The following is a 15,627-nucleotide window of genomic DNA, read 5'->3' as shown; positions in this document are numbered from 1 at the left end:
GTGAGTAAATACAGCTTGAAGGGGCGTTGCATTAAACGTTTAGTAGCTGATAGTTACATGTAGGGGTTATTCACATAATACAGTCATACAAGACAGTATACAGCCCTTCTACTACTAACTATTATTACTGATATATAAGTAGTTTACATGTATTGTCATTGTATTCAGAGATAGTAAGATGATAATCACAGTTGAACCATATATGTGTTAGACTTATGTCGCCAGCCAAGGAGAAAACATCAAAAATATGTATTTTATCATTTAGGGGTAGGAATCTTATCTGCATAACTTCATAAAAATAGTGGACTGACATCTGTTCTCACATCAGTCCACTCTACAAATGACGACAAATATCTTGATGTATTCCATGGTACAAACAAGCTCCTACTGCCACGTGACTACATACTTTATCTTTAACCGAAGGCAAAAAAAAATACAGGAAAATGCATCAAATAGATCACCGGGGGCTAAATATTTCTCAAACTTTCCAAAACAGTACTATTTTGAGCTCATGGCTGCATTTTATCAATTATATTTAGAAGCTTTCTTCCAATTTTTGTCAAAATTAGACTATATTTCAACAAGTTCTGGCTCTTTTTTGTGATTTTATGATTTTTTTCAGATTGGATGCCTGATAACGTTTAAACATGATGTTATATAGAAAAACTACACCTCCTCCAGCATCTACATCCACACTGATGATGACCACCAGATATATTCCTAACGTGTGGTAGCAATGACATTTTTCTAAAGGATGAGTTACCCCTTAGTGCCCAAAATGGGCCTGGGCTGGTAGACTACAAACATGTAAGGTTTCGTGACTGCATGATGGATGTTTACAGCTGCAGGCACCCTTCTATTCCCAATTTTTTTTTTTTTTTTTTTTGCTCAATAGCATTCTAGCTCTCTAAGCTAGTTATAGACGGCTGCCTGACTGATAATAAATGGTCACCTTATTTTGAAAGGGTTTTTTTTTCTGGGTCCTACTGGCTGTTTATTACTAGCATGGTGGTCTATGTATCTTCACAGAGGTCTTGGACTTTTCTGTATGGTGCAGTCTTTGGAATACTTTATATCTGCCATCATTGCCTAGCCCCTATAATTTTTCTATATCTTGAATCAGCTGAAAGGGTATGGTGTGCCAGCTCTGTCCTTGCTGAATGCCGGGATATATTTCGCACAACATTTTACAACTGACCTAGAAGTAGCAGGCTCAGCATGAGGGATCAGCATAAGCTGACATGGTGCTTCTCAGATAAAGAGTATTGTCAAAACAAAGAATTCAGAAATAGTCAGTGAGCAGTCAAACTAGATTACAGCCAGAAGACCTGTTTCCAAACAGACATGCACATAATAAACCTGATTCCCTGTGCATGGGTAGCACAGCATCACGCCAGTAAACTGTTCTTCTGAAAAGAGTAGAAAACTGACAGGACAATACATTAGGATAGTTATTGCTGACTTCTGTTTTCCAGATAGTGAACACCTATTTTAGCCTGAACTGTGTTTCACGTGCCAGAGACAAGTCTGGACCCATGGCCACATTTCCCTTCTCATGGACTCAGGGCCTTGGCTAATATTGAAAACAGCGGGTGTTTCATGCAAGGTTGTACATTTTTTTTAGCTTGCCCCAATAAATGATGGAAAACATAGCTCAGCCTAGGCAAGGGGCATAATCTAAAGGTCAGCTCAAATTAATGCAATACAGAATGCAAACGGAGCATAGCGTGAACAGTGCAAGGACTTGTCCACCAATAATGCAAGGAAGTAATAATTAATAAGCAGCTTATAAAGTGCAACACACACAGCCAAGCACATGCACAATAATACAATACAGTTAAAACCTCTTTAAAAACAAAAAAAGTATAAAAACATGAATAAGCTCATGACGTTGTTTAAACAGACGCCAAGGACAGTCTTATGCAGGGGCTGGCAGACATAAACACAAGCATATTTGTTACTTTTTAGGGACGGGCTGATAAGGATATCCCGGGGGCGAGTGAGAGAGGTGCAGCCTCTCGCACTTCCACTCTCAAGGTGCAACCAGGGTAGAACTCCTGGATGGGCAACTAGTGTGACAGCAAAGATATCTCTTCAAGGAAGGACTCAAGCAGGATTCCTTGAATATAGCCAGGGCCTATGCCATTCAGGGCTTCCAAAGCCAAACAGCCGGATTAAAATCAATCTGCCACTTCGCTGGCGAGCCCTGTTTTCTTTACACTGATTGACTGTAAATGAAGAAGCGATCCGACTTTGCCTACAGGGTGCTTCAATCTGCTACTTCTGCTCATCCCTTTGAAGCTATCCTTTAAGTTAACTCCATGGCAGGCTCCATTTCAGAAACCACAGGGGCTTCTAGACAAAAAGGGACTGAATTTGTGTTTTAACAATCCATTTGGTGCCTCACGGGATCTCTTACCAATAGAAGCTGACAACCTTTTGTGTTAGCAGGTCAGGGATGCTTATTTTCACCTTCGCCAGGCTCAGGATGCTCATAGTGTTGGTTCTAATGCACACCTTGCTATCAGGAAGGTGTCACACATGCACACGCTCTCTCTACACCTGAACTTGTGTTCATGCACTGGCGCTGGGGAAGCTTCCCTACTAGTTCTCATAATACATCAGGCCAATGGTAGCAAGGTCAGCTGTGGCAGCAGCAGGACAGAGACTGGTCAGACCATTGGGAGAGACAACTCCATGTCATTTTACTTCTCATGCAGCAGACAGTGTGCATCACTGTCACAGGGGGTGTTTGAAATGTCAGTGGAGTGGAAAGAAGTTCTTCCCCTCTTTGGGTAGCCGCAGCCTGCATCGCAAAGACTCAGCAGTGGCGAGCCTTCTTCAAGCACTGATGTTAGCTGTGTAGTGAGGGGATAGGTCTGAATGATGAAACACTGGCAAGGATAAAGATGTTGCTCTGGCAAACTAAGCTATCGGTCCTGCGGCTCAAGGGAGAGGAGAACTGAGCCTCATTTCCCCCTCACTTACAGCACACCAGGGTAAATCAGGAGTAGCTCCACTGAAGTCAATGGGGTTTAACAGTATAAATGAGAGGAGAATCAGGACTAGAGTTAATTGAGCCCGACCTGGCAGCCTAACAGCACCGCCATTAGAGTGTTGGGATTGCAATATTGCAGCACTCTAACCTAAATGAGACCCCTATTGCTCACAATTCCTAAACATATCTATGGGGAGAATCTATTGTGGGGATTGGGAGCCAGAACGGTTTTCTCCCTGGGCCAATTCAGAATCAACAGTAAAAGGAATGGCTCCAGTCCCACCATGCTCATGCCAGCAGAGACTCTTATGTTTAAATCAACATTTGCCATAGCAGAGGATTATCAGATGTGCAGACTGACACATAAAAAAAAATAATATTCCAGCATTCAGCTCTCATAAAAACTGCATCGATTTGGGTTGGGTGCTGATGCCTGCAGCGCAGCTGCTCACCAGCTCCATTTTACTTGCTGTGCCAGCACATGAGAAGAGGATTCATTTTATTTTGTTTTAATTCTCCTAATGCAGTGGCAATGCACCAAGAATGCCCACAGAAATCCAGCTACCTCCAAATGGGGAGAGGGACAGAGTTTGCCTCACCTTATCCAGATAATGGGGACACAGCCATATGCCCAACTGGGAAGATGGAATGTGTGCCGAATGCTGAACGTGCTGGAAGTTGAGGACATCTAATTCCTGGAAGCACATGTAGCCCCTTTCCAAAGGCAATACATTCTAGGAACAGAGCTAAGTTGCTCCTGGACAGATGGTGTGTGGGCTTTTCTTGTCACATCTATAGGCAGAGGCATATGGTAATGGTAAACACGCATCTCTATTGCTGAAGAATTTAGAATGTCTTCATATTCTCCTGGGGCCACCTAACCTATCTAAAATGAGAAGGCAATGGGTAATACATAAGTTATTCAGTTTTCTTACCAACTGTTGCTGCATGAGGATTTTAGTACTATTAATAACAGGCACATTCCGTCGCATCTCATATGCAAAGGACTACTTTCGTTCCATGTAGTTTGCAATTGAGTTCTTGGGAAGAAATCACATATTTAAAGAGATGCTCCTTTATATAATTTTTATTTAAGTCCTAGCTGACACAGGCAACTGAAATTTGCTGCTAAATGAATCAGGAAAGGGTAGTATAGTGCATTTCGAAGCAACATTAAAATCAGTGCTGCCTCAGCAGGATTTGGAGCTCTTGATTCATCCCTGTGCAACGTTAAACCTGAATTATAGTACTGCAGTTCCTTATTTGTAGGCTTACCTGATTATTTGCTTTTACTAATGTGTAATTCACCTTAAAGACTATTTACTAAAACTAAACTGTGTGAACACACAGAGCATTGACAATGCTACAGTAGCTTCTTTTATTTATAAATTAATTTGATACAAGCAAAACACATATTCCAAATCTTTTGAACTATGTTCTCCCAACTCCTCCTCTTGGATATTAACATTTGAAGTATTCTGAATCTGGCACCTTTCACCAATAGCCTTGCACACTGCACTCCTGTTTATCCATGGAAGAGGTGCTGCATGAGCAGCAGAAACACACGCTTCCCCCAAACGATTTCAAAGCTGGCCTGGGAGAACTCTCTCTAAAGATGAAAGGGCAGTTTAGTCACGATGCCCACATGTTCTTTGGCCTTTTCATAGCCCCATAATACTTAGCATCTCTGCTAATGCTGCCAATCAGTGCTACTGTAATGTATTTAGTAATGCAGACAGCTATCCATTAGGAAATGCACGGAGATCCACTAACTAATTTTTCACATAGACAAACAAATAGCTAGCACTAATTATAATCACTTGGTTTCAAGCAGCGTGAGGCAGGGAGAAGGAAGGATGGTGAAAGGGAAAGAACAGCTCCCCATCTCCCAAAGGATCACATGTATCTATCCTGATTTCTCCTACAGAAGCATGACAACTGCTGTCATGGAGAAACCCTGCTTTCCATTTCCTTTGGGGAAGGCGACCACACATAAGTGGTGGTTTGGGTCATTTGTGGCAAGAATGCTTATTTTTAACACCTCCACACTTAGCTCTAGCTGATCTTCGGCACCTTTACATTGCAGAAGAAATAATCCTAGAGATGAAGATTTATATTGTTGGCAATGGACATGCTCAAATGATTAACTGAACTGGATTTAAATTTCATTCCAGTTGTAAAGCGTTTGCTTTCTATTGACAAGTGTTGCGTGATCAGAGGTTTGATTATATCAGTCAGTCACAGAAATAAAGAGATCGATCGATTATCTGGGGACTAGCTCAACCACACAACATGCTGGCTCATCAGAAAAATAATAGTCCTGAATTTTCACCTAGTGGATAGAATAATCAGAACCTTTTATAGGGGATTTGGCCAAATACTGGCATGATGATAGGAAATGGGAGTGAAATCGCTTTTCTACATTGTTTTCTATTTGGGTTCAGATCCATAAAATTTCCTTGGGGGGAAAAAAAAAGGGATGTCTGTACCAAAAATAGACAATACTCTTAGAAAAATGGTGATATATGCAACTGTGGAATTTCTAATGACATAAAAAGCCTATGTCTGTCATAGATTATAAAGCCAAAAGGGACCGTTGTGATTAGTATGACCTGCTGCATAAACCAGGCCACAGAACTTCCCTGAATTAATTCCTGTTTGAACTAGAGCATCTTTTTTTAGAAAACGACATCCAGTCTTGATTAAACTTGCCAATGATGGAGACTTTACCACAACCCTTGGTAAATTGTTCCAATAGCTAATTACCCTCACTTTTACATATGTGTGCCTTATTTTCAGTTTGAATCGGTCTAGATTCAACTTTAAGCCAGTGGATCTTCTTATACCTTTGTCTGCTAGGTTGAAGAGTCCTTCATTCTCAAATATCTGTTCCCATATAGGTATTTATGGACCTGGACCAAGTCACCCCTTCACATTCTCTTTGATAAGTTGAGCTAAATAAATTGAACTCCTTGAGTCTCTCTCAGTAAGGCAGGTTTAATAATTGTTTAACCAGTCTCATGGTTCTTCTCTGAATCCTCTCCAACTTTTCCACAGCCTTCTTAAATTGTGGACCCCAGAACTGGGCACAGTACTCCAGTAGCAGTCATCCCAGTGCCAAATACATAAGCAAAATAACCTTCCTCATCCTACTCAATTTGTACGTCCAAGGATGGCATTAGTCCTTTTAGCCACAGTATCACACAGGAAGCTCATGTCCAGCTGATTAATCATAGCCCCCAATTATTTTTTTAGAGTCACTGGTTCCCTTTGCATGCTTACTGATTTGTCCAAACTTCACCTTGTTACACAGGGCCTAATCCAAAGCCCTGGAAAATTACAAAATTGCTATGAAACACACTTTGTTTAAACTTACAGACCAATTTTGCTTAGTTGGGACAGATTTGTTGTGGCTACCTGCTTTCTGAATACCTTAGTAGCCCATTGACTACTCATAGTTACTTTGTGGCAACAGGAATTTCAAAAAAATTACTCGTGAAGATCCTTACGGTCTCTATCATCCTAGTATATTTATCCAATGCTTTCCTTTCTTCAGAGTCCATTAGGTTTCTGTAACAATGTTAGACATTCTAATCAAATACTAATTATTGAAAAGGTCACCATTGCCAGATCCCTGATGTAAGCTGCATCCTCCATTAGTCCTCCCTGCTATAGCCACCTCAGATTAGAGTAATGCACAACCTTCACGTTGCAGTAACAATCTGGAAAGCGTCATCCCACGCAAAGCCCATAAGCCCAAATGAATGAGTTTTCATGCACAATCCGCACGAAAGCTTAAACTGTTTACAAAAGAATTATCAGGTCCTCTGCAGCATGGGATAAAAGGTAACAGGCTCCCCAGGAGGAGCTCAGTCTAACACATAACAGCTTTATAAAACATTCAGTAGTAATACAATCACAGCCTTCCCAGTCTAAAATAATCCCACTGACTCCGACATTGCAGGTTCCACTTAACAAATTACCCTTCTCACTTTCTTTGACTTCAACACACACATCTTCACCTCACTCCCCTTCTGATCTAGTACTAGTCTCTTCTCTATTCAACTTGTTGGTTCAAGAGCCTTCTCCCCTGCAGCTCCCACTATTTGGAACAACTTTGCCATTTCTCTCACACTCACATTAGATTAGAAGTGCATACTTTCTTCTCTGCCTTGCCCAAGCCTCTGAATAAATCACTTCTGCTGTGTGTTCTTGGGTACAACGTCCTTCTAAAAATTTGCATCCCCCAAATCCTTCGCAGAGTAATGGAGAGATTTTCAGAAGCACCAATGGAAGCCTCTCTTTTACTGGGAGTTATGCACCTTTTTGCCTTTGAAAATCCCCGCCTTCTCCCTCACATAAATAGCTTCTGTTAATGGGTAACTTTGCCTTTATATAGGACTCGGCTATTGATTTATTTATTAATCCCATCTGAAATCCCTTCTATTTATTGAACTCTGAGTACTACACATTACCAGTGAGAGTGATGCACAATCCCCAACGGGCTGCAGGGATTAATTTATGAGCCTCTTGCCCCATTCTGCAAGGAGCTCTTTGCAGCTTCAGAGCCATATTTAGCTCTTTTAATCATCCCTTATATGTTAAACTCAGCTAAGATGGCAAAATGAAACTGCAAATATTTGAGGGGTGTAAACATCAAGGATGGAGTGCAAATATTTAGGGGTGGCAAAAGTGGATTCAAACTGGCAGTAAGAGGATGAAATTAAGAAAGGGGAAAATTAGAGTGAATCTTGAAGAGTGATGCGGAGAGGACTTCCTGACAGGGAGAATGCATTTGATCAGGAAATAAGCACAAACCCATCTTCCTCTTTCAAATCCCTTCTGAAAACTCTTCCTGTGCTATGTTGCCTATAAAATACGCAAATATAAAATATAAAAACTGGATGGTATGTAAAGCAGCAGGCACAGCACACCAGCCGCCTAACCATCTTTGTGTTCCTTCTTCCTGTTCTATCCACCTATTGTCTCCTGTTAATACTTCAAATGTAAGCGCTTTGGGGGAAGGGACCATCTCTTTGTTGGGTGTCTTTACAGCATCTAACACTATGGGGTCTTGGTCTACAACCAGGGACTCTCAGCATCCCTGCAATACAAATAAATAAACAGCCTCCCAAGGGAAGCAGTGGATGTGCCGGACCTTGGAAACTGTTCAGTCAAACTCCAGAAACCGTATTTCAGGGAACAGTCCTGCATTGGCAGGGAGATAAAAATCACAGGAATTGGAGTCAGAGTTGACTGAATAGGTGCTATCGAAATTGGATCTAATAGGTATTTTCCCCTCTCTGAATCCAACTCTCAGTGCTTAAACAGGAAACTTTCATCAAAAAATGGTGCAAACCGTATAAATGGACTGAATCTCTGACACCATTCAGGAAGCTTTGGCTGCTTCTTAAAAGCCTCCCATCCAAGTGCTGAACAGCCCTAACCCTTCTTAGTGCATGAGAATTAATAAATAATAATAATTGTTTGTATTTCTGTAGTGCCCAGGAGCCCCAGTCGTGGACCACGGTCCCAAAAAAAGGCAGTTTCTGCCCCAAAGAACTAATGAGTTTACAGCCACAAGGACTATTGCCACAAACCATGATCTGTTCTGATTTGAATTTGGTATCCAGTTTCCAAAGACACTGAATTATTTTAAGTAGGCTGTTTACCTTCATGTGAATAGAATTAGCCTTACACAATGAGCCTTTATGTGAAGTTTTATTGTCCAAAGCAAATATGACCTGTTAAGATTTACAGGCTTTATTAACAGCAATAACCATTTTACAACCAACCTCAGTAACTCAGGGTTTATTGAGAGCTGTGCAATTTTAATGTGTGGAAAACCATTTAACTGTCAGCTTTTCATCTGACATAATTCCTAACTTTTTATGAAAGAGAGATTTTCTATTTAACTGGGGAGAATAAAGCAGCAGAGTTTGGAATAATGAATTGTTCTGAAAACAACAAATAGGTTTTGTCTAAATAATGATGAGAATCAAATGGTGAAATGCTTATCTTTAGTTAGTACCATTCCCATAAGCTTAAGGTAAATAAAAATGATAAACCCAGGCAAATTAGTTATGTAATAGTCAATATTCTGCATGGACTGGCTCTGAACCTATATTGATATTACCAACTCTTGCAATTTTATTGAGAATCTTACTATATTTAGTGTTTTCCTAAAGCCTCAGCATCCAAAATCATGAGATAACTTGAGAATCTTAGGAATTTACATTTTTTGACTAATGCAAGCTAACTCTTCATGGTTATGGAGAAAAACTTTAAAATGTGAACCCTAAAGCCTCAAAAAGAGGAAGGCAGATAAAAAGAACCCAAATTCTATTTTTTTTAAATCTCATGATTTTTAAGTCAATCTCATGATTTTTGGAGCCTAATTTGTGAGTTTTGAACACTGGGGTCCTCTGAACACCTAAGTCATTCAGTTACTCCTGCCTCCAACCCTGAACTGCCCCAACAACCTCTCCTGACTTTACATTTTAAGATTTGGATTTAATACTGGGATAGCTAAGCAGTGGAACAAGTTAGCTAAGGCAGTTTTGAAACTCCAGTCATTGAAGGTTTTTAAGACCAGGTTGGACTAACACCAGTCAGGGATGGTCTAGGTATACTTAGTACTGCCTCAGCACAGCGGGGTGGACTAACCATCTTGAAGTCCCTTTCAGCCCTACATCTCTGATTCTATGATTTAAGGATTCAACTTGTCAATTTCAATTTAAGGCTGGGGGAGGGAAGGGAAATGCCTATATCAAAAACTCTGAGTGCCATAATAAAATAAAAACACCTTACAGCACTGATAAAGACCATCAGCATTAAATTCTAATATACAAATAAATGACCTGGGCAACTGGAATGACACTATTAAACCCTTCTGCTAAGATTCACCCCAGTGTTCCCAGATGGCCCCAAAGCAGATATACTTTCTTCTCTCCATCCTACACTGCTGGGAGGGGCAATAACTTCAATCTCCCAACATCTGAAAGCCTTGTCCCACTCTAAGCCTCATATGATGTACATCCTCAAAAGGCAAGGGTTTTTTAAATATGCTAATTCAAGCCTTTAAGTGCTACTATAGAAACTTACTATTCTGAGCAATCATTTTATTTAGGGGGGAATTCAATATTGGTAATAGAAGTGTTGCTATGTAGTTGAACAGTCAGAAAAGAGCATGCTATTGTATCTAATCTTTAATGCTTTAACAATAACGACAGCACAGTGGGAAAATCCATTGGGATTACATCAGGGGCATCTTTGGCCCAGTTTGTTTTAAAAGGCAGCAATTGCATAGAAATGAATCACCAATTACTGATCATTATCACACTTTCCAGAGTTGGATATCTATTTTCAAATGGAAAATTGCTGATAATTCTCAAAACCTCAATAAAATTCAAAACATGTTGGCTCTGAATCACCATAATTTCTTATCCCCTTTCTTTCAAATTACTGAACTCCAACAGTGAAAATGATCTTTGACTGTTTAGCTATCTGCAACGGGAAATAGCCAAATTTATATAATTGTTCAGTTCAGCATACATACTTGCTAGGTTGGATAGCATTTATTTACCTGGTGGGTTAAAATTTGTTTCTTTTGTTTCCAAAGAAAATGCCTGAAATTTGTTTAATTTATCACTTATAAACTTTCTGCTTACCCTGGAGCCTATGTATTTGGAGAATTAATGGCAAAAAAACAAGTCTTTCAAGGATGTGATATAGTAAACTGAGCAGTGGGTGAAATTAGATACCATTGGGGTGGATGTAGTAGCAGAAATTCTCTTGATAGAGAAATGAGTGCTAGATGTGTAGATACACATTCCCCCTCCTCACTACCCTTATTTCTAAACCAGCCTGCAAGATCTTTTAATTTGTATCCCAATTTGCTTCATTTCTTAACTCTTCCTGGGTTTTTGATGGCATCTGCCCAGCATGTTTTCCATCTAACTCTGAGACTGTGTTTTCTTTCTTTGCAGTTTATTTTCCCAGCTTCTTTTGTCCCTCCAATTAGTAGATACCATAGTGATTTGAAAGACAAATGACTTCTAGTTGATATCAGTTTCTCTATTTATCAAAGGATGCTAAATAGCAGCATTACAGATGCAGCTCTGGCATTTTGGAGAGTAAATACAGCACAATACAGCATGGGCAGGCCCAGACTCTTAGCTCCGAGCCCAAAGGTGGATTAGCTAGCTAGCTAGTACTGTAACTCCCACAGGAATTACATAGCTGTGTTTATTGATGTACCGTACACCAAGTTGTGGGACTGCTGTCCACCCCGCTGAACATCCTGCTATTCAGAAAGGCAGGTAGTTCCATCTATAATGCAACAGCCCTCCAAATAGCTATGCCAAGCATTTCACTAGGCATCATTTAGTTAGCCCACTGCTTTACATGGGCTATTAGACAAGCCCTCCTCTGAACCAGGAAGCAGAGAGTAACATCAACAGGGCCAAAATCATCATTAGTTCAAGTCCCCTAACCTCAGTGGAGCTACACCAGAGTTTATATGTAAAGCATCTACTGTGTCCCTGACATTTTGAAGACAGGTATGAAGACAAGTGCTTAGCCCTAATGGACGATGCACACACGCAAGAGGAGCAGCATAAAAGCAGTGAGATTGAACAGTGCTATTCTATGTGCATCTTTTTAGAGTCACTTTTTCCCCCTAGATCAGGCACGAATTCTGGCCCCTTGCATATTTTAAAATAAAACAGACAGGGATTAAGAGAAGGGGAGTATGTATGTGGGGTGCTAACTATTTTACCCCAAACTGTGTGTGCTACTCCAAACTGCTATTTTGGAGGTGGGTGGTTAAGTGATGAGGAGGGAAGAGAAATGTTCAAATAAGCACTTGTTTTTGTTAAGTAATTACATCTGGAAAAAAAACAACAACAACCTAGAAGCCTCAAAAATCACCTGCCACTTCATTCTGAAGGTGGAATAATGAAATAACATCAAGACAAAGGCTTTAAAAACAAAATCCTTCAGAATGGGTAAAAAAACGTAAAACAACCAGAAGTACAAAACAGACCGTTTTACCCTGCTGCACTACTGGACATAGTAGAGTGTCCAGCCACGTCAGTGTTTGCGCCGTGCTTTGAACACCGAGGATGCTAGAAGTGCAAAGTATCGCCGTTATTATTCCATCCGTTCTTTATACTCACCTTTCACCATTTCAAAGCAGAGGCTACCATCTATTTCTCTGCATTTGACAGGTAAGAGCAGATTGGTGCCTCACTGTCGTGCAGTCTCACATATTTAGTCTCTAAAGCAAATATTTAAATCCAGTTATCCTCGATTTCTCACGGGTGAAAAGGCCAGTTCTACGGATATCTGTGCCTTCACCTCCCCGTTACTCTACTCCTTAGGCACAACTTCATTGACAATAAAAAGTTGAATTGGAACTGGCTTTAACAACATGTCAAGAGGCCCTAGAGTAGAATATTGTAATGGCACTGGATTTTTACAAACACCTGGAACAGGCTTTAGTTGATACTTCCCCACTTCCCCTTCAAATATATCCAGTTCAAAAGAGACTAGCTAATAACAGTGATGTCAAAACCAGTGTCTCCTCTCTCACCTCAGCTGCAGGTACTCCCTCTGGTGGCCGACAGTGCAGAACAATCATCCCTTCAATAGGAACCTCCTTTCCTTGTGGGTCTTGCTCAAAGTTTTTCCGTAAATCTGAAAAGAGGTGAATGCAGTTGTTACATCACCAATGCAGTTTATTTGAACTAGTTTCAAGCTCAGCTGCTGGGATATGAGGTTTTCCAAAAGCCATTCTTCATGCAGTTTATTTTATATATATGTTGTGGAAGATACTAACAATAAGGCTTAGTAATTTTCTACCACTATATATGTTCAAAGCACTTGACAAACATTGACTAATATCCCTCTCTGGAAGGTGGGTATATAAATATTTTTATCCCCATTTTACACATGGAGAAACAGAGACCGAAAGTAGTGACTTGTCCAAGGCCACACAAGTGAATCAGGATTAGAACCCAGAACTTCCTCCCTCCCACCTTGTATGCAACCCCCCTAAACCATTCAGGCTTTCAAAAGGTGAAGAATAATCTCCAGGAATGCTTTGTAGTGACACTGAAACACAACTTTAAAAACAGTTTTTTTCAGTCAATACTAATAAGTCAAAGGATATTATTTTAAAATAAAACAAATGAAGCTGATCTGTATTTTGTGGCGATATGATTCATTAAAACTTCCATCATTAACTATCCTCATGTCTGACTGGATTTGCTAATGCAAAACTGTTTACTTATAAAACATTGTGTCCAAAGGTTCTTTGGACACTTGGCAATAAATACACAATTGAAAAGGAGGCACAGAACCATAACTAGCAATATGAAATCTGTGCAGACACTGCAGCAAGTTATACAATTTCCCCAGCACTAGACAACATGCCCATATCTTCCAAGATAGACACCATTACATACTGTCTGGTCAACAACTTAGTGGGTTAGAACTTTAAACAGTGTTAATAAAGGGCTGAAGGAAGAATAATGGTACTCTATGGGGACTGGCAGGTTTTTAAAAACTATTTTAAGCCATTGTGGATTTTTAAATCTGGCTATAGCTATGCTCAAGCATTGGGACCCACCAGGAAAAGAGTGGAAGAGGGTGGGCAGGAAAGAAGGTACACAAGTAACCCATCCAGTACCAAATGCACAAAGAAACACCCACACAGCCTCCCTCCAACAACCAACCAAATATGAATGACAAGGAAAGAAAAGCAACTTGAGGCTTGCCCAGAAGAATTCCAACAAAGTGCAAATTAGGATAGTCATAATGGATGAAATTCACCCCGTACAGTGGGGCCAGCACAAGGTCTAAGATTCACTTAAGTCCCACTTCCATCATATTTTGATTGCTTAAATGGTGCTGTACCTCTGCACCCCATTTTTATATCCCCATGTGTGTGTTTTAATAACCATTTTATTCAATACTCCTTTGGTCCTCCTTGATATTGGGATATAATTCCACAAAGGCAAATCCTGATCTTACTTCTACAAATGCAAAGAGGAACTGCAAAGCTCTACCGTGCAAAAGGAAGGTCTGCAGGTGGGACGCATGGAGGGGTGCACACCACTGGCACAGAGCCCACGTATGTGGGGACTCCTCCGATGGTCATGCTTTAGGTTTGACTGGAGGAAAGGCCGACGTGGCCAGCGCATTCACTGTTGGAAAAATTTCTCCACTCAAGGTGATGGTAGGGCTATTGGCTACCCTCTTAGGGTAGAGTTGCCTCCATCACTTCTCCACACCCTTGGGAAAGCTTTCCACTTCTTCCCCAAGGAGATTCCCAGGTGACAGATAAATCTCCTATTACACAAATCCTCTAGTCCTCCTTCCCCACCTCTCCCATGCTAGCACTGCAGAGGATAATCGATTAGACTGGAGCAGCCTCCCCAAGCAGTTCCACCACTGATGTTCAGCCTTGGGAAAGAAACCCCTTACCCATGGGGATCCCTGTGCCAGAGTCTGGATTTGCCCGGTAATAGACGACACATTCCTTGCAGCCGTGCAAGCACATGAGAGACTAACCAGAAGAAAGGTTATTTACAGCATGTACTCCAAGTGAGGATGTTTCTGTTAGACAAAGTCGTTTTCTTTAAACAGAGTGCCTCAAATTCCACAATGTGGATTTATTGATTTAATTTTCTCCAGTGCTTACAACTTCATGAAATACGTCCCCCTTAAGTAGCAGAGGCCCTGAATCAGTTACACTTTTATACATTTTATAAATACATTAAGATTTATTTTTAGCAAGTCAGCGACTCACTGGAAAAAGATGCAAATATCACATTTATGATTCCCTTTTAATGTTTTTTTTCCCCACGTAGGGCACTGTAAATAAGTATTGGTTACCTATTTAGAGAGTTATTCATTAATACTTAGAATACAACTGTGTCCACAAGGGGCTTTTTGTTTCTCTGCCTTCCAAATTGCTCTACAAAAATAGCTACCTGCTATTTCAGAAAACTATAAATTGCAATATTGCTTTAAACTTACGATTCAGAATCACAGGTTCTGAGTGAAACAGAAGGCCACCTGAACTGGTGTAACAACAAGTATTGTGATCCAGGTCTGAAATGAAATACTAGTGCTCTCTGCACTATCACAAATTAGATCTGCACGTTCTCATCTGTGGTCCCCTAGGGGATATTTCCTGAGTCAAAAATCCATGCTCCAAGTTAAGCAACTGGGTTGTTCATCAGAGACAGCCTGACACAGGTCCATGACAAAGTGAGCTCCTGAAAACACATGGGGGGATCTTACAGAATCCTATTCAGAGACTATTCATTTTGCTCGTCTGAACTGTGCTCAAGGTCCCACCATCTTTGATGCTCTAATTTCTGGAAGTGTTTTTGTGCTTCCATCCCACCCCCCACAAAAACACGAGTGCAAGAAAAGGCATCAAAGGGAATGGTGAATGAAGCAATACCATTCTCAGGTGCACAGCTCTACTGTGGTCAGTATGTTGCAGGACACAGAAATGGGGAAGAACATGGTCCAGAATGCTTGCCAAATTTGTAAAATATCTTAAATTACTTATGAGAGGTAGGTATGTATTATGCAGATGATCAGATTCCACA

At 40.5% G+C, this 15,627-nt stretch overlaps 1 protein-coding gene across 1 annotated transcript in view; it reads right to left on the bottom strand.

The window, feature by feature from the left end:
• UNC5D (unc-5 netrin receptor D) overlaps window positions 1-15,627 on the bottom strand; it is a 148,301-nt gene that overhangs the window by 115,233 nt on the left and 17,441 nt on the right. Inside the window, exon 3 of the mRNA XM_024217705.1 lies at window positions 12,594-12,697. Within this exon, the coding sequence (XP_024073473.1) occupies window positions 12,594-12,697 (104 nt within the window). The remainder of the gene's footprint in view (window positions 1-12,593; window positions 12,698-15,627) is intronic.

This window comes from Terrapene carolina, unplaced genomic scaffold (assembly GCF_002925995.2).
Source record: "Terrapene carolina triunguis isolate 2854851 unplaced genomic scaffold, T_m_triunguis-2.0 Scaffold53, whole genome shotgun sequence".
In the NCBI taxonomy this organism is placed as follows: Eukaryota; Metazoa; Chordata; order Testudines; family Emydidae; genus Terrapene; species Terrapene triunguis.
Note: the sequence above shows the minus strand (reverse complement) of the source record. Positions and strands in the feature narration are given on the sequence as shown.